Source organism: Patagioenas fasciata, chromosome 9 (genome assembly GCF_037038585.1).
Source record: "Patagioenas fasciata isolate bPatFas1 chromosome 9, bPatFas1.hap1, whole genome shotgun sequence".
Taxonomy (NCBI): Eukaryota; Metazoa; Chordata; class Aves; order Columbiformes; family Columbidae; genus Patagioenas; species Patagioenas fasciata.
In genome coordinates, this window is record NC_092528.1 from 10,523,829 (window position 1) to 10,551,357 (window position 27,529).

Consider the following 27,529-nt stretch of genomic DNA (forward strand, 5'->3'; position numbering starts at 1 on the left):
AAAATACAGCTAAAAATGGAAAAGTCCTCGCAACAGGATTTACTTTCTATATAAATACAAATTTTATCATGAAAATCATTGCCATACCACGTTCACCAGGCCGTCCTTTTGGTTTATCTTGTAAGTAGTGATTGCAGTGGGATTGAAAGATATTAAATCTCTTGATTTCTTTAAACTTATTCAAAAAGCTCTGCTCCTCTTTTTGCGTATGCACTGCAAGGACTTCCTTTGTAAGTCCCAGTTTTTTAAATGGCTCCTTCTCTTGATTTACGTGTGCAGAGCTGGATGGAGGAGCAAGAAGTTGGCCATCTAACAGTTCTGCTCCACTTGGACCATCTTCTATCATTTCTATAGGAACAGGAGGAAAAAGATAAATCAAGAGGAAGTAAAAAAAAATTCTGTATGTGCATTTTAAACTATTACGGTTCTGTAATAATTTTGTTGTAAGTTTAAGATAGAAATTATGTCCTTATTTATTCCATAGGAACACTACAGCTGTAAAAAAAATATCAAGTCACAAATAGATATAAGCTGTTCACATATCTGAGGATTCAACTTGCTAGCAATTGCCATTTTGGAGAAAATTTACTAGAAAAATCATACCTAATTCAGGTTGCGTTTTTTTGTCTCCAACATGAACAATGGTGCTACTGTAGCTGCACTGACTTGTGAGAGAGACAACACTTTCAGGCTTGCCAGGTAAAGCCAAAGATGTTAAGTGTGCACCAACCACTGGGGGCCCGTTTGATTTACCAGATGCCTTCAACATTGCAGGATCTATCAAAAAAATAAATTTGTAGTTTACTGAACATAAACAAAAGCGAATACAAGCTTTATGCTCCTAGGGCTGCAAAACATTAGAGGCTAAACTGTGCTTGACAAGACACAAAATGAGCTGTTTACTTTATGCATTCCACCAACAACATTTTAGGAACAGAACAATTTCTGAGCAACCAAATCCAATCCTCTGCTTTCACACAGAGCCAAGACAGATCTTTTCAATGAAGGACTTTTTGCTATCTCCTGGTCTTCCCTCTTCCTTCATGGCACAATTTTGGAAGAAACTTTCTGGCCTCTTCCAGCCTAAGATTAAGTCTCACCCAGCTCCCATATTGTTGCACATATCACTGTCACTAGCTGGTTATCCTTACAGCTTTGCTCTGAGCATCCACCTATTTAAATTCTCACACCTGAAAGCTACACACAATAATCCAGCAGAAATCATACCAGTGCCTCATAAAACAGCATTTAAACGTTTCTTCTCTAGTAAGTATGCTTGGCATAACACATAAGACCTGAAGTTTGCCTTTTTTCTGACTAGAGTATGTTGGTGGCTTCATTGTTCCCAGCCATCAGCGCACCAAAAAGCTACTGAACCCACATCATCTCCTGTCACCCAGAGCTGCATAGACTCCAAATGACAGCAAAAATTGTGTTCCTAATTGCATGATGCTAGTTCCATAATTTCTTCCTCTGTAGTTCTCAAGGCATTTCAGTTCCTTCTACAGGACACTATGTTGCCATGTATACTGACACCTTCTAATTTGATTTTAAAAGCTGCATTAGAACTTCTTTTTGAAACTTATCCAAAGGAAATATAGACAAGATCATTCCCAAGGCCAAGTTCTGAGATATTCCACAAGAAACCCCCCCTTCACTCTCATAATCAATAAGGCTGAATCAGCAAGTATCTTAACTTACGCATAGTTCTTCACCAATCTTACAGTTTTTGTACTAACCAAACAGTTGTGTTGTTCGCTTTAGCTCCCCATCCAGACAGGGACCACATCAAGTGTTATACTTACATCCTAACTAAGTTAAAGTTTTTGCCTACAGCAGACATTTTAGATAGCTATCCTCAATAATTCCCATCTTCTCTTTTAATGGCTGGACATTGCCTTCAAATTGGTTCTTGTGCCTCACACAACACTGAGAGCAACCCGATGCAGCATTTTACCCTCTCATTTTTTGTGGGTTTGTTTTGTTTTGTTTCTTTTTTTTAACACGCACAACAAAGAAATGGAAGTGTTAGACGCATATTTTTGTTACAATTAATTAACTGTCAGGTTCTTCAGCTGGTTATTCTTAAGAGTTACAACTCTGAAACACACTTTGTACATTTGATAATTATTCAAATCCTAAAACTCAAAATCCTGAAGTATTCTGTACAGTATAAATAAGCTTATTGCATCTACAACCCAAATATTCAATCAACTACTCGGTGTTTTGGTTGTAAGGAAGATTTTCATGCTGAAGTTAGATCACCAATATGTAACACTGAGAAAACAGCTATGAGGTCATGCTTAAGCTACACTTGTCATTAATCTGCAAAAAGGTAACATCCAACTGGCCGCTAGCAGAAGTCAATCAAGAAGCAGCTGTGATGTAGAGATACCTTCCAAGGGCCGTATAGCATTATCAGCTGGTTTTTGTTCATGAACTCCAGAATTCAGTGATGCAACACTTGATGAAGGTTCACATTTTCTTTTTGCTGTACCAGGCACATTACAACTCTCCAAGTACCTAAAATACAATGATTTAATAATATTAGATATGCAAGACTTAAGTGTAGAAGTCAAGAGTAATTTACAAGCTGCTTGGTTACCTGATGACACTGTCCAAACAGCTAATTTGTTGATAAGAATATACAGGTTGTTCTTTCCAAGCCAGCTCTTCAGTAGTCACATTTTTAGGAGCAGCTGTTACTGCAGTATCCTTTCCCACTACATCTTTCACCTGACCACCAGGACCATTTTGTTTTTCTGTGAAAAGAGATACCACTATTATGCAACTACAGCATTAAATTCTTGCAAATTCCTCTAAAAGCTCATAAGTTATAACCAATTATTAGAAGAATAACCTATTAACATATGCAGAATTTTAATCTCATTAGTAAGATTTTCTTTTATCAACTTAAAAATTCCTGAGGTTACAGCACAAACAGGAAAGACAATCACCATAACACTTTCATCCACCTCACACAAAAGAAGTTTGACTTGTAGGAAAACTTGAGCTACAATTAAAGTACTTCAAAACAACAGCTCTAGAAGATGCTTTCACTGTGTGTTACGCTATTATAAATTCAGATATAGCTGAACACAATATTTGCCTGAACACAGTGGAGATACACAGCATAATATAATTTTAATTTTTAAAAAATGCTGCATTCATTAGAACTAAACTAGAAAAAAAAATCCTTCCATCATACTATATGAGGCACCAGCGCAATAGACTAATACTTAACTTGCTAATGTCTTACCTGCAAAAGGCTCTCTCTTATATCCCAGTTTTCCTTTATTGTCAGTGAAAACACGCTGTCCTTTATTTTTTACCTTACGGGCATCTTGACAAACCTCCTGAAGGCAGATCATTGAAAAGAGTTATTATTAAATTTTGACATTAAATACCATGCACAGAGATTCCTCAGTAGAGTAAATCTAATCTTAGTTAATCTCTGCCTTAAAATTAGTCTGATCACTGGTGAAATCCTGATGTATAGAATTTTATTGTGCAACAGCAGAATTTTGGCAAGTCTAATCAGATTTGGGAGAATTAGCCTGTAAGCAATATAACTAAGTAAAAGAAAAATTTGGCTTTCAGAATTAAACACAGCTTGGGGAACTACAACAAATTTGGGAAGAACAACATGAAAGCCAAAATGACTACAGATATTAAAAGGGGCAGTTCCTTTGACTGCATCCACGTTCAGTGCGTTACTGACTGTCAGATTTACTTGGCGTATGGAATAGTTCTGTTAAGCACAGATACAAGTTTAATGCTGCTGTTTTGTTCAGGCTAATGGAATTATAAAAGTTATAGCTCATCATCAATTAGATGTAGCAATGGCCCAACCTACAGTTAAGTTTTAAGCTCAAAAAAAAAAGTTTATTTTATTGCATTACATATTATATAGCATATCTTTGCAACATAAAAAGCGATCAAGGTCAAACTATCACTTGGTTATGAAGGTATTACTGCATTTTATCATCTTGGCTTTGAGAAACAGTAATTATAGACTTTCTCTTTCAAAAAGAAACTGCTTTCAAGTATCAAGCTGGTTTTCCCAGAAACACAACATGTAACATACAACAGACACTAAAATAAGTTAACGCACTGTACAACTTTACATTCTTTATACACACCAGCTCTCACACCTATAACTATGTTTCAATACCCTGAGACTTCATCTACACCAGAAGAGTTTAATCCCCTACACAGAAAGGTTTTTTCCATGTTAAACAAAAAAGAAAGATGATTTTTACTTTATCCCATTCCTAATTTCAAAGAGTTATGCTAAAAGTAAAAAACTCCTCTTTTACTAGTTTGTTTTGTGCCACATACTTGAATAAGAAAAATAAAACCTACTGGTTTATCCTTATGAGTGTCTTCATTATTATTTCCTGTGCTGTCACTGGAGGATGCCACGCTCATTAAGTGCTCATGTGAACCGTTGCTACCCAGACTCCCATAGCCACTGGATCCACTGTTGTGTACAGGCTGTTAACAACAACAAAAACATATATGCACATATCCCAGCACACCAGCTTTAAACAAAACTGAAATTGTTACTAATAATTCCATGTGAGGAAAAAAGGATTTATTTTGGGTGGTGGTTTGTTTTGACTTTTTTTTTTTTTTTGGTGAGGACTCCATAGCTCCTTAAAATACCAACTGGACCTTTAATGTACTTCAGCAAGACTTGTCTGGTAATTGTGAGTGTAAGTAGTTTCCAGGATTGTGGCCAGAAATTCCCATACAGTAGTAGACAGCTAAACAAAACGTCACACAAATATAAATGCCCTTTTTTCAGTGGGAAATTAAAATGGTAACATTAAAGCCCATGCTGTACCTGCAATAAAAGCCGATAGATTTGTTCTGTGATTTCCTGAACACTGGGATGAAGGATTCTATCCTCTGTATAGTTGGGGGCAGCAAAGACATCTTCATTTAAGGGACCTCTGTATAAACCAAACATATCCCAGCTCATTACAAGTGCAAGTATTTCAATCACAGAGAGACCACAAGTCCAATTTACCACTTACATATAGTGAACAGAATCTGATGCTTATTTTATTGCATCTACAACCTTTGAATCTAATACATACCCTTAGTTGCTTTGAGCATGACTTCCCTCTTCTGAAGCAACTCTTGACCTTGCTGGCAGAAATTTAAGGACTTCCTATTTCTTTTTGAAGCAGTTACTACATCACAAACCGCAAATTTAAAAAGGAAGCAATATGTATATGTGATTTTTTTTTTTTTTACTCCTGAACGTCTCTTGTATCTTTCTTAATGATCACTATGTAAATCTGAGGAAAATAAAAGTAAATAAATATCTTTAAGTCCCAAAAGTTTGACTTACGTCCTAACTTTGTGTCTTCCAATAATAAATGAAACTTTTCGACTCCAAGGGTTGATGAAACTGGACCAGCTCGTGTCCATGGTTATATAATCACCATTTCTAGTGCAAAACCTGATGGGTGAATAGTCAAAAGGCTGCCCTCCATACTGAAGTACTGTAATGAAGGATTAAAAAAAAATTCAGATTAATATTTGCACAATTCTACTTAAAGATTCAGAATTTTACAATGAATTGCAAAGGAGAAAAATGGTATTTGAAAAAATACCTGGTATGTCTATATTTCAGAAATGCTGGGCTACTAGAATAAGCAGACCTTCGTAATTTACTGGACTATGTCAAGAAAATTGCCTTTAGAACATAACAAGCTAAAGATGACTGAAGAAACAGCTTTACATTTTCAAAGCTTAACAAATTAGCATTGCCAGAACGGATCTTATTTTCTTCTTCGTGAGTAAGACAGACTACCATTTAAAGTATGACAACTTCCATCACTCCATTCTCAGGAAAATTTATGTATGAAATATTCATTTACAGTCAGTTTGTTTACAGCAGACACATATGCTTCATATCAAACATGAAATAGGGTGATTTCTCATTTTCATCTACATGCATTAAGAATCAAGTTGTAAAGGACTCAGTATTTACTTGTAGAAAAATTCATAGTCACAATTAATTTTCACCTCCTACTTGCTGAGGTCTTTTAGTCATTATTATTATAGTAACTTTTAGAAAAAAAAATGTTTCTGCCATAGTAAGAGATTACGTACTTTTTTTGTGAATTGCTAGCATTAAGGGTCTGTCATTTGGGTGAAGATGCACCAACACTGGTGTTCCTATTAAGTCCTGAGGTAGGTATCCCAACAGAGGTACTGCCCTGGGGAAAGAAAAACAAAGGAAAAAAAGGTAGAATAAATGCATATGTAACCTTTAAAATGTTTCCATTTTACATTTTCTTTGCTCTTTTTCCTATAAAGAGAACAAAAAATGTTAAGTTTAAATTTAGGCAAGTAGCAGCGCCAATTTAATAGCAGTAGCACTCCTTGAACAAGAGGGTTTTCATTTGTTTGTGGGATGGTTGGGTTTTTTGGTAACTTTACAAAACATGATCAGACCAAACCAAGGAGTCTACTACAGCAGTTCTGTCCTTTCTGTGCTGCCTATTTCTAGAGGATAAACACTTAACCTAATTTCAAAAGAGCATTAATGAAGTTTAGTCTTGTAAAACACTGATGAAGGTAAATAGTACCCCAACCTATAGGCTGCAAGCCAAGGCTAAGGATCACAGGATTCCTGTAGCTGAACTAGCAACAGGGTAGTTGACGAGGACTCAAGAAAACTATACCACAGGCAGGTTAACAGTTTGACTCATAAAGGAGCTGCAAGGAAGCAAGCTTATTAATTAAAATAGAGAAACAAAAGTAATGTTACCAAATTCCTGAACATCACTGACCACTTGTAATGATGTGAGCGACTAATTTTTTGTGATGAAATAATTTTCATTGATCACTTAAAGTATTCATATTTAGGAGAAAGAGTGAAAGTTCACAAATACCAGTTTACACCTTACCGTGAAAGCTAATTGCCAAAAATATGCTTTGGACCTGTATCCCTGGCACTGTACACCTTCTCCCCAGTCCCCTTCACTGAGGAAGGCCCAGGAGCAGAAAGATACTCAGGTATTTGGACAGCTTTAATGAAGAATTCAGCCACAGTGCACCACAGACACAGGATCTGTGTTGTTTTGAAACTCAACAGCATTATGGGGCAAATGCCTTCAACATTGCACTTTCAGTAACCCACTGGAATTAGATCAGTTCTCCAAAACATCAAACATTCAGGGGAAAATTAGGATAGCAACCAATGCCTTATTATTGAAGCAATTAGTTAAATAATGAGGATTAAAAGCTTGTAGATGATCTAGAGCAAAAAATTTACAAAGCTGAAACTGGCATGAAACTCACACCAAATCATATCATTTTGACACATTAACATTTTAAAATGCTGCCAAGTTCAAAGCATGTAAGAAAAGTTATGTCACTAGGATTTTAAAATAATAGTCAACTCTGAATTACTTCAGTCAGGATTACATCAATTAATGTCATAAGTAGTAAAAGAAAACAAGAGGGTTTGTTCAGTGCTGTTCCTATTCTTTGCCAGTTGTTTTAAGGAAAGCCTGGCAAACTCCACATTTATGCTGTGACACAACACCTACCCTAAAAGGGATAAAATTTTAAACTGTTATTTATTAACCTAGTTATAAATAAAGATGTAATTTCAGTCACTTCTATTAAAAACAAACAAACAAACAAAAAACAACCAAAAAACACAAAAACCACTCCCACACATTTTTATATTGATATGAAGAACACTGAAGAGTCAGGGATCTAAAATATAGGACCAATGAGCAGAGACTGATCTGGGCTTGCCTGTTTTGATGAAGAGGAGACTAAGGGATTATCCAGGAGCTTTCCACAACTACTGGAAAAAGGATTTACAAAGATGGAGTTAAATTTTCTTCATGGTGCCAGACCATAAAACTATGGGCAATGGCCCCAGAGCACTGTCTGGAAATCTTATGCTGCATGTTAGGAAAAGTTTGTTAACAAAGTTAGTACTGCAACACAGTAAGAGTTTCCCATAAAGATTGTGTAATCTCTGTCCTTGGAGGTTTTCAGGCACTATTGAGACAAGGTCTCAGATGACCTAATCTAGAACAGGGTAAGGATGCATTTCAAGTGAAAGGATGGAACAGAGATCTCCAGCAGTCCCTTCCAACCAGCGTTTCTGTGATCATACAATGCTATATTTGAGAATACTTGATTTACCATCTACTACAGGCAGTACTCCAGCATCATTATGCTTCCTTATAATGAATAACTCAAAATAATTCAAAGTTTAAGTTAATAAACTCATTTTATGAACACAAATGTGCATAAGGCATAAGAATGGCTGATGAGGAGAGCAGCAAGTTTAGTTTGTGTTTTATAGAATGACATTTGAAGTGTCAAAACAACATGGAATAAAAAGTCTCTTTACATTCTTATTCCAAGTTAAATAGGAAACTACTTTAAATTAATTTACTAAGATAACTCTACTGTGAACTATACAGAACTCCTTGCACTCATCACACACATCAAGTATCAAATACATTTTAAAGACAAATATATACAGGAATGATCCGTTTAATTTCAGGAGAATAGTTATATTTACTTAATATATTCTGTGCAGTGATCCACCTGCAGAGTTAGGACAAATAAGCATTCTTCCAACCCATGAACACATACTGATTACAGAATTAACCTTACTTTATGCAAGTCAGGCAACAGTTTCAGCTTTATATTATGAACAATTCTCATTCAACAGCAGGTGTTCAATATCAGACTCTACTTTCTCTAAGAACGTATGTTTTGTGTATTCTTCCTAACACTGGAGAGCTTTGGAGTAATAAACTGCATATGCATATCTTGGTAAATGTTTATCTGGCTGCCAATGCTCTCAGGAGCTAAATAATTAAAAGCAAAATCAACCACACAGATTGCAAGGACAGAAAATAAATGAAGCAAAGTCCTGATACCAGACCAAGATGTAATCAACCCTCAGAGCGTTCAGAAATGGTATTTGAGAATAAATTATAACAACAGACTAACAGGAAAGAAGCTTCCATAGAAAGGGATTTACTGTACTCACTCCACCCAAGCCCGAGAATAAGGGCAAAACTCTCCATTCAGTCATCTTGCCATTCCTGTTAAGTGACCACTGGAAATAAATGAATTGGGGGTACACAGAGGAAGAGAAGCTTTACCTTGTGCCATCAACCTATCTGAAAAGGTAAATCCACCCTGCTGGAGTTCGCTTGTAGCATGTGTGGAAATGAGGGAGAGAGGAAAATCCATGAAGAGGACGGAACTATCCCGGACTAAGTAGTTCTTTTGTTTAGAGACTGTATAAATAATACCATGGAAAAACAGTTTGTCAGCATGACACTGTCTTCTATCCTGCAAGAACTTTCCATGCAAATCCACAATGTCTCCACAAGTCAGCCAAAAATAGCTGTACCCTAAAGTTCAAGCTTATCTTCACTGATTAGCCATTGTGATCTTGCACAGTAATCTCCAATAGGTACCTTTTCCAATTCTCATTTAATAAAGAACATGCACACTGCAGTAGTACTGATGTGCCTGACCTCTCTGCAGATAAATTGTCTTAGAAGTCAAACTGATTTTTACCTTACTGACTCCAGCTTAGCCAAACTTCGCAATAACCACCTTTCTCCCAATCCCCTTCTCTTCTGCCACAGTTAAAGATTTTGCCAAGAACAGCATATTTCTTCACAAAAATGAAGATTCCCACCCAAAAGATACCATAGGAATCCAAAATTATCCATTAGACTGCTACTTTGTCTGCAGACATCCTCCTCATCTAGACCTACAAAGACAACTTTAGCATTCTTAGAATGCTTAAAAACAAGGGGAGAGGAGAATCTCAGAAGTCAGATGCTACTATTGTAGCCAAATTAGTTTTCACTAAGGAGAGAGAAAAAAACCACATACCAAAATAAAATCCCACATATTAGCCCATCAAAAATCATCATTAAAACAATATAAAGTAAAACAAGGGAAAGGAAGAGAAGGAAAGGAAAAAGGAAGACTGTGTTTTAAACTCAGGAACAAGTGAATTCTCTGTCAAGTCTTCAAAATACCAGGATATTTCAAAGTGCACCCCTGCCCTTAAAAGCTTATTGAGATTACTATCTCCTCCTCAGCCAAGTACACTCCTAACTGAAGGAGTATCTCCTGTTCTTTTAATAGACCTCACATTTCCATCAGCTAAACACCCTTTGAAGGGCCCCAGACAGACACAACCCAAAATACTAAAAGAAAGCTGGGTTTACACCTTAGTTCCTGAGCCTCTGTGTATGTCTCCAGATCACAGGCAGTGGATCTGGTTCTACTTTGGAATGTGAATACTTGCTCTAGTCAGCTTTCACAATTGACAAAGCAATGTGAAGTTTTCAGACAGTACAATCTGAGCAGTGTTGTGTACAGAAAACAGCAAGAAATGTGAAGACTGTAGTTTTAACTAAGAACACAGATTTATTATTTCTTTTTTAACATCTAACATTGTTTAAAAGACACATCTTTAGTTATATCTGAGCCAGCAGAATTTGACAGCAGCACAGTGTTTGTTATTAACTGGATCAAACTTCAAACTAAAATCCTCATACAGGTGACAATGGTTGGCACAGGAATTTTCCTAACCTTGGGGTTCATTCCTTGAATTTATGTCTAGATCTGCCCCAGATGAAAGAAAAACGGACAAACAAGTTATTAGTAGGCAAATTAACTTCCACTTAAATACCACAGTATAATGTGTTTTCATGCTTAGTGAAAATTGGGGCGATGTACTTTTCTTGGGTTAAACACTTTTCAGTAGTCATATAATTTTTAACTCTACACAGACATCTTAATTAAATCCTAAAAATACCTGTAAAGATACAGGATAGCTTGCTTCTCAGTAAATTGAAAAAGAATATTTTTTGTAAATTACCTTTCATCTACATCCTGGAACAAACAGGTTGGTGTGTGCGTAGTTGTAAAAATTCTTTTGTCAGGAGGAATTCTGGGTGCTGAGAGAAAAACAAAAGCAGATTAACAAGTGTGGTTTTTTGCATACGTAAAATACTTCAAGCTACATGCTCCTATTAAATACTGAGTAAAGTCTAAAAGTCTAAGAGCATATAGGAAAGCAGTGTGCTAGCCTGCAGCCTCTCAGCAAGGGCAGAGAACAGAAACAACTATCTTTCACTGTAATAAAACTTGAGAACACTGACAGTAGCTCATACAGTTGGCTATCCTAGGATGAAATTCAGTCATGTTACATCACATGGAAATTCCTGCAGCAGAACATAGAATAGTTCGTACTTTAAGGAAACCAAATTGGTCTTTCTGTATTCAACAGATTACCTTCATAACCAGAATGTACTTTTTCCGCAAGCAGCACACAGCAAAGCTGGTCCTCTGCTATTTCTGGATCTTGCACTTTGATAAGGTAAGGAGTCATCCGAAACGGGTGATAGCAAATCTCATTTTCACGCTCCTTTCCCGCACTAATAATTAAACAGAGTTAATTATTTCAACAGTTTCATCTTATGCTAAACAAAGTTTTCACTTATCTATTGTAATTTCCTCATGACACAAGGACTGCATGATAGCTCCTAAAATAGCACCCAAGAACTTAACTTTCTGAATTTTTTTTTTTGGTAGAAGAGAACCTAATTCTGACAACACTCTTTGCATACCAACTGCAGTAAAGAACACGTCCTCTCTACTGCCTGAAATAAGATCATCCACAATTGCTTTAAATGGTAATTTGACAGAAAAAGAAAAACCCACCTCCTCCAATAGATTAAGTTATCTTGTTGATCCAATAATCTTAACATGTGACACTATACCCTTTAGAGGGATGAATTTATTTTATGAAGATAGCTATATCCCCTCAGTTAACAGACCTTCTTTTACTCAATATTTATCCTGATTTGAAAAGAACAAAGACTCAGAAATTCTTACCTATAATAACAGTTGTTTACTTAATAAAATCCAAAGCATAGTAAAGAAAACAACAGCCATTTACTCAGTAACACACACAAATATTTCAGTTGTAATAAGTTTATAACAGTGCAAGTTATAAAGCTAAAGCTTTTGGAACCAATGTTAGCTGGACAAAAGAGTCTACAGTAATACCAGCAGTACCTTTGCACTACATACAACCCAACACCCTGGAGAGGTGCATTGTCTGCAACATGTTTAAAGTTTACTTGTACCTTAATGATAAGCACTTATTTGCTCCAGAAGTAATTAAGTAATAGGATCCACAATTTTTGTTTTCAGAAATACTACCAGAGGCAATGAGCAGCAAGAAATCAAATTGCACAAGAAAGAACATTGAGTAAGTTGCCAGCATTTCCTAAATAAAAGCAACCAAGGGGAGTCGGGGCAGGGAAAGAAGGAAGAAAACCAAAACCAAATTACTAGTATCATCTAGCAACTGTAAAAGAGACAAGTCAAGTTACCCTCACAAATCTTTCTCAATGAGACACTTGAGATAAATTTAAGATTTGACATTAGTGTTCTAGAATGACAGAGACTCTGTAGCAGGTGCTGAACACAACAGTTCAATTAACCTGAGACTTTCCATAGCAATGGGAGATTCCTTATCAGCTTCCTTCATGGTGCAAAGGTCAATATTAACATTCATCACCTTCTAAGATGCAGTTTCCTGAAATCACTTAGCAGTTTTCTGTGTAGCTTCTAGGAATTAATCAACTACAGGACATGCATATGTTTTGCCTTATGTTCACATTATGGAAAAGTAAAAGACCTACATACCATATGGTTCTTAGAAAAGTCAAACACTTTTGTAATGCATGGTTTCATAACACAACATTAAGTTTTATAATACTGTCTTACCTGATGCGACAGAAAAACGACTTCTCCTCCATGCAATCCTGGGTGGAAGACTCTAGAAATAGTAAAAATATTTCATAACAAGTTTAAAATTTCAAGATTATATTAAAAACAAGAGTTTTTTTCCTTAAGTGATAAAGGTTGAATTCTTTAAAAAGTTTGTTTCATAAATTCTCCATATGTATTTGCTAAACATTGTATTTCATAAGCAACTAAATCTGAATATCGCTCAGATACCGAGGCTGGTGTGTGAATCACAGCTGCTTGCTTATTAAGCCTTTTCCCAAAAACCTATCTCTAAACAGTTCGCCAGTTCAAGCTGTTTACTCGTATCTGCTGTACTTTATAATGTTGACCAAAAATGTTTGATTATCTGGGACCCCAAAGTTTGACCTTATACCTAGATAGGCATTAGGACAGTTAGATCACCAGATCCACTTACTGAACCCCCCTCCCAAAAGAACAGTATTTTTCATGAAGGTTCCCTCTCACCTTTTAAGCCTATTTCCTTCCTCCTCCAGAGTGACCACAGACTAATTTTCAAGGCAAGCTCTGGTCTTTCAAAGGCCTCAGACAGTGCACAACACTTTTGGATATTATATTCTATGATGGCTGATACACAGCACAGTGTGCATAGTTCAACTTACTGCATTTTTGAAATCTGAAGCTATACACAAACGTAATTAAACTACAGAAAATGTTTAAATAAAAAAGGCATAAAAGAATAATATCTATATTTAGGATCACATGGTTAGAATTCACCATTGACCCTGTTTTGAGCCAGAGGTTTGATTACAGACCTCACAAGGTCCCTTCAGACCTGCTTTGTGTACACATTACTTAAGACATATTTATTGCCAATGATTTTTTCAAATTAAATATGGTTCATACTCTGACTTAGATGAACAGATATAGTATACAATGGATTGGAATTGTAACCATTTAGAGCAGACCTTGAATTTCAAGTGTTTGGTTAAAATAGTTGACAGCTATTGCTCAATTCCTAACAGCTGTAGCTACACCAGTAAAATAACCCTCCCACAAACAAACATCAAGTGCCTCAAGACATCATCCTTCAAAATTAGCATGCCTAACGTGGTTTTTCTAAGGCTAAAAGAAGAGAGAGACGACTACACCTGGTGAATGCACAGTGATAGTAGCTGAAATACATCTTTCTACATTGTAATCAAGGCGTCCATTATTAAAATCAATCACTTTAAAAAGGAGGTGGAATGTTATCCCCCTTATATCTGAAGAAAATAAATTTTAAAGAAAACCTGTGGTCATTTGATTGCTAGTAAGAATGGAAAGCAAACCCACCATTCAGCATGAACACCTATTTTGTTTTCATCCATTTGGACGAAAGGGACATGAGAATCAATAAAGAGCGGCATTCAGAAGACTTTTAGCCAACAGACAAGCCTTGCTGACTTGTAGAAACGTTACTGACATGTAGTACTGTTCAGAGATGTTCTACTAGTGCATCCGTGTTATAACCTCAGAAAGTGATGGAAAAGGATGAAAGGATATCTAAGAAATCAGTTCAAGTATTTGCATGCGCATGATTGAAAGTGAGAAAAATATCTGCTGTTGAAGCTACTCACCAGCTCTATTGCAAATATTCCATGATGGTAATCTATACGGGGTAGTAGAAGTATAGAACACACTGACATCCTGAGGTGCCAAGAACTCCACAAACTTGGCATTTTTGAAATAACCCCTTTTACAGCGGAGAATAGAAGCAGCTTGATCAGAGATGTACAAAATTTTCCCAGTAATCAAAGAAACAGCTACAGCAAACATGTCCTAAAAACAAAAATCTCAAATTATTTAGACAGTTTAAAACATTCTTCAATCTAGTATCTATTTCTTAGAAAAACACTTAGGATATAAATCACTAATAAGTTCAAAATAAAAGTTAAGGAAGCAGTGGTAAACCACCTGTGTTTAGGGAGCAATAAAGTTAATCTGTTTATGAAGTAGACACAGACAGTACACATGTTGAACTATGCAATGACACACTAGCATCTTAGCAGATTACAAGCTCTAAATATCAGTGCCTAGAATTTTATGGTGCAGAATGAATTTACAAATAAAAAATTAAAGAGCTTCCAGCTATAAAAACTGCCATTTTCCTTGTGCTTGTTACAGGTGTATTTTACATTTACAAAGTTCAACTATTTTTCAAAAAAAGTTTACGGTATCTTGTCCATCCACTGCAAAATGAAAAAAAAGTGCTCTAAACCACCTGGTAAAATAACAAATAGACAGGTGGAAAAAAAGTCCTAAACAACCATAAACACAATTCACTTGTGTCATTTCACGTGGGTTTTCCTCTTGACACAGAGGGGCTTCCTGCGTCATAACATGTACTGCTCTATCCGTTAACACTATATACAAAGTTAAGAGCTGTCGTCAGAACACCAGTTTCACAAACCCAGATGCTTCAGATGAATTTAACAATGTTTATGATACTTGGCTAAAGTCCACAGTTGTACTTTAGACTTCCTATTTATTTAACCTTTTGGGCAACCTTTACTATTCACAGATAGAAAAAAAACCCACCTACTTCAAAACTAGGGAACATCTCCCATCAGGCCATTATTTTATTGATTTCAGAACTTCATACATTCAGGCAGAGGCTTCAGGAAAAAAAAGTAGTGGAAGGCAGTCTAAGAAGTTTATATGTAATTATTTTTATGGAAAATTCCTTAAAATATCCCTAAAACACTGGGAATGTGGAAAATAAATAATAGTAATTTTAAAAAAAAAATCATTCAGACTATCATTTTACTGCTAAAAACTATGCTGAACATCATAGCTGTTCTTATCTAGAGAAGACACAGTATCACTGGATCACACTGTAAGCCTTCCCCAGTTGCAAAGACTAGACAAACACCAGAGAGGACACACCACACAGTGATTCCAGCACTTACATCACTTTTCAGCCTCATTAACAAAAAGAACTGGTGAAGCATCAAGTAACCCTTACTGATAAAGGTAAGCTAAAACAATTTGCAATGTGCCTTGAATAAAATCTGGAAAGAGTTACTCTCTAAATTTAGAAGGTGTTCTAAATTGAAAATTAATGATGTCTCAGAGTGCATTATATCACACGGATGTTGAGATGTGTCACACCATCATCTCTAAGCACAAGGTACAATTCACAGGGCCAAAGAGTTTAGACTCCTTATTTCCCCCCTAACTGCAGAAAAAAAACCTCAGATCAAGGTGCTGTTGGCAAAGTCTGCAAAGGCTCGAAGTTTCTACTCAATATTCTCTGGAAGGCAAAAGCTTCTTCAGGTTATTTGGCTCAGTACCACCTCCTACCTTGTAAAAAGAAAGTATGCCTAAGAATTCCAGTTCTAGAAAACATTTTCAATACACAGTGTAGACTTTGGTCACCATACTCACCGCATTTTTCATGATGTATTCCGAGGTTATAGTCTCAACTTCTTCCACTGTGTAAGATGACACATTGAGTCCAGCAGGCTGGGATTCATTAATCATCAACAGTTGGTAGTACTCCTCATTGGCTACATGAGAACATTAAACAGCTTACATTCAGAATTAAAAATCTCATCAATAAACATCCAGCCTGGAGTGTTAAAGGGACAAAATCTTTTTCTGGCATAAGCACAGAACGGGCAGTCGGGAAATGTAGGTACTACTCTGAATTAGTTTTTCCTCAGTAGAGCTTCCTCATCAGTAACCCAAATAAATTTACCCATCTTAATATACTCACATCTGTGTGATCACATTTTTTGGTCTGTTTGACAGTTCAAATAGTATAAAATTCTAAATTGTTTTCAAATTAATTTTCTAACTCAACAAATATCAGTAAAATATCAAGCATCTAGAAAGCTCTTTAGCTCCCAAAGGAACAGAAGTTAACAGAGCCAACAAATGGGAACACCATACAAACGTGTTTAGAGAGGTTTTCAAACATAATAAACTTAGCCTTACACAGACAACCACAGTTAAATTCTTATTTTAAATGCTTAATTTCAACCAGGTTGGCATTATCTTGGTAGTATCATACTTTATTACCTTTAACTTGTTTAATGCTTTTAAGGGCATATTTCAATGTCGTTAGGACGCTAGATTTGCCTTTAATTCTCTTTTCAGGAGGAAGGTGAGCTTTCAGCTCTTGTAATGTTTTCAGCAATTCCTTTTGTGTTTTGGCTTTAGTGGACTGCTCACTACTGTAAGATGAAAAACAAAAAATAGAATGTCATTTGAATGCTTGAAGTGACACATCATCCGCACAGAAGCCCAAATACACTCTGAAACTTGTCACATGCCTAAATTTGTACAACTAGCCACATTAACTTTTCCAGTACTTAGTATCAACATTCAGAACTTACAATAATTCTTGAATTAGCTAGAATCATTTAAAATGAAATTATTTACCACCATCTGAAGTCTTATTGTAAAATATACCCTGTATATGCAACAGTACATATACCCAAGCACCAGATAACTTTTTTTTTTTTTTTTTTGCCAGTCTCCCTCCTCCCTTTTTAGTGGTATTTTCCTTAGTTCCTTTCAAATTCAAACTCATAGAAATGTTCATGGACTTCAAAGGAGAGAAGCAGGAGGTCCATTCAAGTCTTCACCTCCTGTTCGAGCAGCTTCTCATAAGAAAGGTCCCTGAAAAGGGAATGGCAGTGGGAGAGCATCAAGTTAAAACAAATGGAGAAATCCTTGGAACAATGCATCCTAGTTAAGCATGGCAATATATTAAATAAGGAAACTTGACTAAATATGTAGGCTAAAGAATCAGAGGAGGCTGGAGACAGAAATTGCATTCACTTTTCTCAGGTGCATGTTCAGAAGTGCTGTCTCAGCACAGAAGGTCAAACTCAGAGATTATCAGTGCCAACATCAGGAAATTATCACCTGTCTTTGCAGTTCCTATATCTCTCCCCATTATTGAGAGGTGCTGACAAAATCAAAAAGGACGTGTAAGGAGGTGAGGGAGGGGAGGATGACAAAGATGGGTGGCAGGTAAGTAGGAAGCAGTCAAAATGAAAAATCACCATGTCTTTCTCATTGGAATAGAAATCAGTTACAACAATCAAGAGAATTCTAGAGCTTTTCTTAAACCTTCCTGAAAATAAATTCTCTCCCATTAAAAGAATGGCCTTTTCTTAGCAGCCAATTGTCACAGCTGGTAGTCTCTAAGAAGTTACCATAGAAACAATAGTCTTGGCAAACTGCACTGTTCTGCCTGAAGTGCTCAGTAAAGTGGCTTCAGCTTCCAGGTAATTTTCAAGAGGATTTCTGAACATTTTTCTGGGAAGTTTGAAAAGTTCTTTGGGTAGATCAATCATCTGACAGGTGTTGGGTGTATTTCACCAAAAATACTTGGAAAGCGACAAAGCTGGATTGTGCTAGAGAATTGTTTGTGCTCACCTCACAATGTACTATGATAAAAGTAGCATTCACTTAATCAGTGGTCATTTTGTACTGAGAAACAATGGCAAGGGATAAGACAAAGTATAGTACTCCCTTGGGAAACATTCTGTTCATGCTGTGTATTAAAATCTCATCTATAACATGGCTTGACAGTTTGGACTTATGCAATAAGACAGGGCCTTGTTAACAGAAGAACCCTCTATGCTGGCAGTAGGAGGAAAGAAAGGGAAACTATTATGAAACAACTGGGCATGCTGCTGGTTTTGTACTCTCTGAATATGCGTCATGAGAGCACTCAGACTCTCTTGCAAGAAAAGAAACCTTTCCAAATTAGCTTACAACAGCAGCAAATATAGAAGACAAGCCTTTTTGGAAAATAAGTTATACAACTTCAAAAAGTTTTTCCAAATATCAGTAGCATCAGGCAGAGCAGCCAACCACAGGGAAGACTTGACTTGCAGAGGACAGAATAAGCAACTTCTATAAAGACAGGAGCTTTCCATTTTGCTTTATGTGGTCAGTAAACTGGAAAGGTACCAACAGATATTAAAGTAAGTAGATGGTTGGTATTAATATTGAATCCAAAGCCTCTGAATGAAAGGCTAATCTTATAGTTTTATCAGCCTGTTTTAGTGTTTTCTTTAGAGAACATTCTCTAGATCTCCTCAGTCTCCCATTCCCAAAAGATCATCAGATTCTAATCTGTAACACCCAGCACTGTGCCTGACAACTGGGGAAAACACTGTACCATCCGATTCCTATTTATGAGCAGACCTATTCATGAAATTTAATAAGTAACCCTCCAACAATCTCACAGTGAAAACTGAATCAATGGGAAAGTAAGATTAAGAAAGGCCTTTGGTTCACTCCATCTTCAATACTAAGCAACACTTGAAAATACAGCATGGAACAAGAACTCCAGGTGCCTGCAAGGCAGACACAGACAATAAGTTCATCAAGCACCAAATGGTGCGAAGGGGTAATCTTAATTTACCACTTCTCTATGAACTGCATCAGGTAGAAACACTTTCAGGTCGGTACAAGTAGATGGGGGTTTTAACATCAGGACGCTATAGTTAGATATCCTTGATCTACTCAGGATCAGGTTTTGTTCTCCTGGTCAGAAGCTGACTTAGAAACCCCCAACAAGTACAGCAGGGTCAGAAGCAGTGTTTATACAGAGGGATTCCTGCAGCTGATGTTGGTTTATCCTTACAGACTTGAGGCTTCAATCCTGGTGAATTGAACACAGGAGTGGCAGATTATATGGTTGCTGGACATTAGAACACATCCAACTCAGTGGGTGAATTCTGATGTTAAAATGCTACTAGGTTGTCCCCAGGTAAGGGCTTCAGACTAAACTGAGAGCAGAAAACTCAGAGCTTAAAAAAAAAAAAAAGCCACTAGAGCTGAAGCAATATTTGAAGTAAAATTACAGAATTAAGCTACCAAATCAAAACAAAGTATGGTGACTTGAAAGGTTATCACACAACTTGCATGGAACAGCAACAAAAAGTTCTAATTCCATCAAGTGGTTAACAGGACATACTAATGATTAAGGACAGAAAGACAATCAAACATAGGATTTCTTGTGTATTCCTCTAGGTTTAGCCAGAACAAAAAAAACCCACACCAAACCACAACACTATTTAGTTTTCAGCACCTAGCATTACATACATGCAAATTACTGAAAATGTATGCACATTAATTTACCTGCATCCACTGCTAGACTGATTGTGTTCAGAGTTTGCAATCATCAGACTAAATGCATTTGAGCTTGAACTAGAATAAGGAAAGACAGAAAGAGGTTAATATTAGTAAACTTAACAGACAACTTTTAGCTCATTTTAGTTTTATATTTTCTTATTAATGACTATCTAGGAAAAACAACAACAAAATACCACAAACAAAACCCAACAAAACCAAAAAAACCCACAACTTGAAAAGCTTCTGCCTTGTACAACAAATGGAAAGTAACAGCTCTTACACACTTGTGTAAGAAGGTTTTTCTCACTGTAGCTTTGCTCTGTACACTAAGCTGTGATTTAAAATATGAAAATAGCACACTTGCATCCTTATGCATAAAACCAGACTGACGCTTTTTGATATACAATTATAGACGTGGGTTTACAAGAAAATATGTATATAAGGCAAATTAAACACACAATGATGAGAAGAAAGATACAAATTAAGCTGGCCTCACAGAACACTCAACCTCTTTATAAATTATAATATATTACACAATTTACATAATACGAGAGTACAAGTTAACTAAGCAGAAAAGAACATTCAGGTTCAGTCTGAAGATATGCATTATACCATAGCTACTTTTCAGAAATTAGATTCAAATGGAAAAATAATTCGGTGACAAAAATAAAAATGAAATTTATTTAATATTAGCTACTACCTTTTATGACAGTCTGAAGATTCCATGAGCATTGCTGAATCTTTTCCATTTTCATCAGATTCATGGCCATGAGAATCATGCCCACTCGAGTAGTTTTCATTTGTGTCATTTCCACTGAAGTCATTTCCACTGGATCCACTGCTCATTTCGATATCTTCCTGAAGAACTCCGTGAGAGTGTTCAGGCTTTTGCTGAATTTCTGAATCTTCAGCAATCATCTGGCTGTGGTTATTTGCAAGTCCAGAATAATCACTCATTTTCTGTTGCTCTTTTAAAGAGAACGACAAAGAAACGTTTTCACTGATACCAGGTTGCTGCTCAGGGTCCTGCTCCTCAGTGCTAGAGTAGAACCCTCTGAACTTGATAGAGTCCATGGGATACGCATTAGAAACAATGCCAAGATCAAGAGCAAATCAAGCCATATTCAGAATTTTCTCTCTGTACAAATTCTGTTCGGAAGTACAGACCCACAAATCTGAGGAGGAAGGGAAGGAAGAAGAAAAAATTCTTGTTTGCCTTTGCTGAAAAGCTAGATTCTCACTGCCTGATGAAGCTAAAAGCAATAAGTGATATTCAATGGTTAATATATTCAGCATTTGAACAGTGGAAAGCTTAATATATTAATAACTGCAAACCTAACAATGTTTTATTGTGGAAAAGGTATTTATTTTTTAGTAAAAAACAAACAAACAACAAAGAAACCACACCACAAAAAGAGAAAGTGAAACAAACATGAACACATTCAGCTGTTTTTTATCCTCCTACATAATACTTGACAATTTAACTGCCTGGATCTGGACAACAATTATTATTTTCAGCAAAACCATTTCCCTGGCTTCCAGTTTACCCTGATAAAACCAAGATTCCATTCAGGCATCAGAGGACTCCTCACTTGGTCTGGAGGTTGTTAGACTTTTAGGTATTTTTTTAAATATAGTGTGTTCTGACATTTTGACCAATCTTTCATTTATTTCTTTGTATATGAGCCACATATGTAAATTTAACATATAGTAGGGACAGGGAAACTAAGTACACAAATCCATCAGTTTATCCACAACAAAAATTCTGAGATACAAATGAGCCTGAAAATAATTTTATCTACTGATCACCACTAATTGGGGGGGGGGGGGGGGCGGGAGGGCAGGGACAGACTCTTCATTGTTTAGAAAAGTAAGATCCCTGCTTTTAATGCAATTTCTAATGCACTACACCCAAAAGGTGTGTATGTATATTAGAGGGCAGTTCAAATTTATGAATAAAATGAAGATATTTAATGTGACTCATTTCCTCGTCTATTTCAACAACCCAGAGACAACAGAACTGCAAAACCCTGAACAGTGTAATTCCTCATCAGAAAAAAAAAAAAAAAAGGTTGTTTTTACAACAAGAGAATCATGTTTGTTCCTTCCTTTTTGTTCCTTTAAAATACTCGGGATAACAACTGTTGACTAATAAACCTCTGACTGGAATAACAAAGTCAATTAGAAAGCCTGCAACTAAGTTTTGCTAATATTAACTGCAGCAGCTTCCTTTTAAACACAAATAAATATGTATTTTTATAAGGAAAGCCCGTAACAGAAAACATTAACTTGATATTAATTTAAAACACACTATGATTTAACTTCCCTCCCCCCCAAAAAAAATGGAAACTATTTTCTTACCCTCCTAATTGCTGTTTTTCCACACATTTTACATTTATTTTGAGTTTTTCAGAAGAAAATACTACTCGTCTCCTTGTTTGGCCAAAGTAATATGCAAGATATCTGTTTTCATTTGAAAGAGGAAGTGTAGTTTAAAGACATTTATTTAAGCTATCAGTAACGGTATACAAATATAATTTTTTTTTCTTTACAAGATTATTCACTAGTACTTCATTATAGGTAATAACACAACAACCCCTTTGGATAGAGTAAAATATACTGATATTTCACTTAAGCATGTAGTCACTTCAAGTACTCTAATCCAGACTGAACAGACACACTGTCATGGTGTTGCATTGAACATCAAACACAGGCAGTAAATGACATTTGAGTAGCTCTAACAGTTTTTTTCTGGACTAAGTAAGCCACTTGTCTAGAAAAAAAAAAATAAAATAAAATAAAAATCTATAATTAGAACATGCAATAATATTTACTCCTAAATGAAACTCTAGTATTATTACAGAACGGCACATATTCCGGTGGCCAATGATTAACTAGATCAGGCAGTTCATCACTGATTTACACACTCTGGTAGACAAAGCTCACACTACCACTCACCTAACTTAGCTGGACGTTTTAATGAAGTTCTGTCCCTGTACACAGCCCGCTCTCACCACACAAGCTCCTAATGAGCCCAAGTGGTTAGCAGTACCCATGCTGTTAATCCTGTCTGCAGCATCACAGTCCATGCTTACCAAGACAGGGCTAACCATGACTCATTTTGTTTGAGAGTGACTGAAGATGTCAAAGGGCTCAAGAATGAATATAGATGGTGGCACTGAGAATACCTATATGGACAGCACATTAGACAAACCTCCTGTTACTGTAAAGGTAAAGACTGATTTATAAATCTGTTAATCCATTCTCACCTAGGAAATGCTCTTACTACTACAAGTATTGCAGAAATAAGAGCATCTGTCTGGTTAAATAACTGAACCCACTCTCACAAAGCCACTTCTCAGGTGTCTCCTGTACTGTAATATTATTTCTCAGAGGGAACTGAAGTTGTAAAGTTCTATAGAGAATTCAGCGAGTAAAGGTACTCCAGCAAAGTACTCAGCTTGCAATGCGATGGCTTTTTACCTTCCCTGTAAAGGTTAAAGATAACCTTGAAGATCATATACAGCATTTTGTCCACTTAAATAAATGCCTTACACACAGGAATTGCACAAATTAACCCCATCATTATTAAAATTAAACTTTTGGAAAAAGACAGCATCACCTGAATAGGAGGTCTGACATGTAGGAATTTAAGCTGAGATCTAACATTCCTCAAACTATATTCTGTGCCTAAGGTAGATGTTTCCACCTATTTTTCTGACCACATGCTACTTTGAAATTGCTTTAGGTACAAAACAAAAACATACTGCCATAACCAAAACAACATTATCTGCTAGTAAACTATGTTACATGATTTCTTTAGAAGGGGTAAAAACAAACAAACAAAAACCCAAACAAACAAAAAACACACACACACACAAAAAAGACAGAAAACCAAACCACTCAGAAAAACCCACAACAAAACACCCCACTTTGCATTGCTAAACTTAAATCCCTTAAAGAAAACTACATAAATCACCATTGATAGGTTCATAAGCATGAACTGCCAGCAGACAAGGCTATTAGCATTGCCCTAAATTCTCCAAGGATAATTAGCCCAATATTACAGTAACACACATATCAGGAAAATTGTGCCGTCTATGGGAAGAGCAATGATTTATCACAGCTTTCCAAGTCTTAATGCAAACATTTTGTATTTCCGTCTTTAAGCACAAGAAACCTCTTATCCTGAATTCTGAAGCCAAAGTATTACAGATGCCGTAGTATTTTCAGCCTCAAGAGCTGTCTGCAAATATTTTTTTTACAACCTTTCCTTGGAAAATTATTTCCCCAAAGTCTTTTCTGTAATCTTTGGAAGTAAAGACTCAATGAAATTGCACCATAGCTAGCATGTAGAGTCTTATAGTTTGAAATTCTGAGCTGTTAAATCACTGATGAGTAATTTTTTCCACCTCCAAATATCATCTATTGTCTCATCTCCTCCCTTCTTTCCTTGACACACTAGCTTCTGCCAGGTATATGTAGCAAACATCAACAGTGCTTTCTTACGTGGGAGAGAATCATTCCCTAAACATACATGCATATATATATATATATATATGCATACATATACATAAGCACATGTATATATAAGCTGTCCAATAACTTTTGGGGCATTTCCTGTGCCTCCCTGAACAAGAGTTGAGTCAATGGCAGTCAAGATTTTTTTTTTTTTTTTTACTTTAAGCAATTAATTCAAATTAGGAGAATCACCAACAGAAAAGAAACAGGTACTGGCCTATAGGAGATACCACATGAATTTTCCTCCTCTTGATACCTAGCAGAAACTTGTGTCAGAAACTGCTCAAGTTGTGTTACTTCTGTCTCTAACTAGCAAAATGCCAGAGCTTCTGTAACTTTGCCCACAGTAACTACCTATGCAGTCTGTATTGGGTTGGTACAAAAGTAATTGCAGTTTTGGATTGTGAATTTTTAATCATTATAACTAGGTTCAAACACATCTTTATTAACAAAATAGGATCCATTACAATCAACACAGTTTTGACAAAGAGAAATAAGTCTGTTGAATCCTGAAGCATGGATTTTTATGCTACAGGAATAAACAAACTCTTGGAAAGCATCTTCTGCATCCTGCTGGTTGAGGAAGCATCATTCCTCTGAAAAGTCGAGATGCTTGAAAAAGTGGTAGTCAGTTGACAAGAGGCCAGGTGAATAAGGCAGATAAGGCAAAACTTCATAGCCCAATTCGTTCCACTTTTGAAGTGCTGTCTGTGTGACGTGCGGTTGGGCATTGTTGTGGAGAAGAATGGGGCCCTTTCTGTTGACCAGTGCCGGGTGCAGGCATTGCAGTTTTCGGTGCATCTCACTGATTTGCTGAGCAGACTTCTCAGATGGAACGGTTTCACTGGGGCTTAGAAAGCTGGACTGGATCAAACTGGCAGCAGATCACCAAACAGTGAGTGTGACCTTTTTTTTGGTGCAAGTTTGGCTTTGGGAAGTGCTTTGGAGGTTCTTCTTGGTCCAACCTCTGAGCTGGTTGTCACAGATTGTCATATAAAATCCACATACCGTCACACATTACAATCCAATTGAGAAATGGTTTGGTGTTGTTGCACAGAATAAGACGACACTTGAAAGTGCCGCGCTTTTTTTATTTTCAGTCACCTCATGAGGCACCCACTTATGCTGTTTTTTCACCTTTCCAATTTGCCTCAAATGCCAAACCACCAGAGTGGTCAATGTTGAGTTCTTCAGCAACTTCTTGTGTAGTTGTAAAAGGATCAGCTTTGATGATTGCTCTCAATTGGTCATTGTCAACTTCCAATGGCCACCACTACACCCCTCATCTTCAAGGCTCTCATCTCCTTTATGAAACTTCTTGAACCATCACTGCACTATACGTTCGTTAGCAGCTCCTGAGCCAAATGCATTGTTGATGCTGCAAGTTGCCTCCACTGCTTTATGACCCATTTTGAACTCAAATAAGAAAATTTCTCAGATTTGCTTTTTGTCTAACATCATTTCCATAGTCTAAAATAAATATAAAATAAACAGCAAGTAATAAGTCAATAACAAAAAACCCCCACATACAGTGAGAAGAGTGCATTAAAATGATTCATAACATAACCACATTTATTTAAGGATGTATTCCAATATCAAATGACAAATTTCAGCAATGCAAAAACTGCAATTCTTTTTGCACCAACCTATTACACAACTACATTACAGTGACTAGAATTTGGAGCCCAAGGACAACAGTGACAGGAACGAATGAGTATCCCAATAATGGAGAAGATACAAGTTTGAACTTCTAAAAAGTATCTTTCTAAAAGAATTGGCTCAACTCCTTGAGGTGGAATACTGTTCTTAGGCAGGACTGGAAGATTAATGTCACTGAAAGTCAGTCTTGCGCAAAAGTTTTTCTGTTTCAAATTTTCAAAAGCCTCAGTGCCAGAGGCACATACCAGGATAAGGAATACAGGAACAACAAATAGGAAGGAACAAGAAAAAGATTATGATAGACTTTTAGGAGCTTCCAGGGAAAGATAGAAGAGGAGTGTTTCTAAAATAAGAGCTTGTGTAACAAATAGAAACACCAAGATATCCAAAAGCAGCAATGGTAACACATGCCATAAATTTGGAGATATTTTGTACAAAGAGATTGGAATAACTGTGAATAAAAGAACAGACTAGCAAAGACCCTACATCATGCTCTGTGCCTGTCATTTTAGATAAGAACTGATGCATCTGGCTAGACTTTACTTTCCAACAGAGGAAGACCTTAAGTGGAACATCTGCATGCATACACAAGCACCATGCAAACACTTCAGGAGCACAGAGGGTCAGTCATCCCAGAGAGATTAATTAACGTTGAAACTAATCTCAGTTAAAGTGCCGTAATAAATGCACACATTCATCCTGCTTATATGTTTGAATAAATTTCCAATCAATAACCAAACAAGAATGAAAAGGTAAAAGCTAGCATGCTTTCCCAGTCTCATGTTCTGTCCTGTTACTACAGTTATAGGGAGGAAAGTGCATCTCATACCCAGATTGGTAAGCAAGTGCAGACAGTCACATGGATACAGAAAAAGAGCTCTTTAAGGTTTGATCTTGAGAAAAGTACATTAAGCCAGGTTTTGGTTTTTTTTTCTGCTACATCTTTCTAAACTTTTAAGGGAGGTTATCTATTTTGATTCTAAGTAAAAACTTGTCTTTAATCTTAAATTGGCACCAATTAAGCTTGAGTTCAAGGCACCTCACTCACAAAAGGCATCTCTACTCACCACTCTTCTATACAGAGCAAACCTCCCAAAGTCACTCTGGCAAAGACTAGAACTCCCTATGATCTTGATGCAGTTTATGAAAAGGGCAACATGCTTATACTGGGCACTAAGGACAAATGCAGACATTAATATGCAAGGTTACATATACAAAAAATGTCTTCTGGTTATTCATTAGCTACAGAAGTCCCTTTATCTTGCAGTAAGACAATGGAAACCACCTGGACCTTAGTGTCCCCAGAAAAACATGCCAAAATACGTATGGACAGACCCTTGAAGAAGTAATGGTTTTGATGCTTTTGAAAAATCTTATTAATAAGGACTGTAGAACA

At 36.4% G+C, this 27,529-nt stretch overlaps 1 protein-coding gene across 13 annotated transcripts in view; it reads right to left on the reverse strand.

The window, feature by feature from the left end:
- PER2 (period circadian regulator 2) overlaps nt 1-27,529 on the reverse strand; it is a 50,944-nt gene that overhangs the window by 10,033 nt on the left and 13,382 nt on the right. For 5 of the 13 annotated variants that reach the window (XM_065844325.2, XM_071812430.1, XM_071812431.1 and 2 more), the window contains 18 exons: nt 22,315-22,416; nt 20,654-21,128; nt 19,960-20,028; nt 16,876-17,030; nt 16,240-16,361; nt 14,430-14,631; nt 12,829-12,880; nt 11,326-11,468; nt 10,910-10,988; nt 6,130-6,236; nt 5,363-5,516; nt 4,850-4,958; nt 4,366-4,497; nt 3,260-3,356; nt 2,606-2,762; nt 2,396-2,523; nt 604-777; nt 88-348 (listed from right to left, as the gene is read on the reverse strand). In XM_065844325.2, coding sequence (XP_065700397.1) covers nt 88-348; nt 604-777; nt 2,396-2,523; nt 2,606-2,762; nt 3,260-3,356; nt 4,366-4,497; nt 4,850-4,958; nt 5,363-5,516; nt 6,130-6,236; nt 10,910-10,988; nt 11,326-11,468; nt 12,829-12,880; nt 14,430-14,631; nt 16,240-16,361; nt 16,876-17,030; nt 19,960-20,028; nt 20,654-21,027 — 2,515 coding nt within the window. In that variant the 5' untranslated portion in view covers nt 21,028-21,128; nt 22,315-22,416. Of the gene's footprint in view, nt 1-87; nt 349-603; nt 778-2,395; nt 2,524-2,605; nt 2,763-3,259; nt 3,357-4,365; nt 4,498-4,849; nt 4,959-5,362; nt 5,517-6,129; nt 6,237-10,909; nt 10,989-11,325; nt 11,469-12,828; nt 12,881-14,429; nt 14,632-16,239; nt 16,362-16,875; nt 17,031-19,959; nt 20,029-20,653; nt 21,207-22,314; nt 25,945-27,529 lie in introns of all 13 variants that reach the window. The other 8 variants (XM_071812432.1, XM_065844327.2, XM_065844330.2 and 5 more) reach the window with 7 other exon arrangements.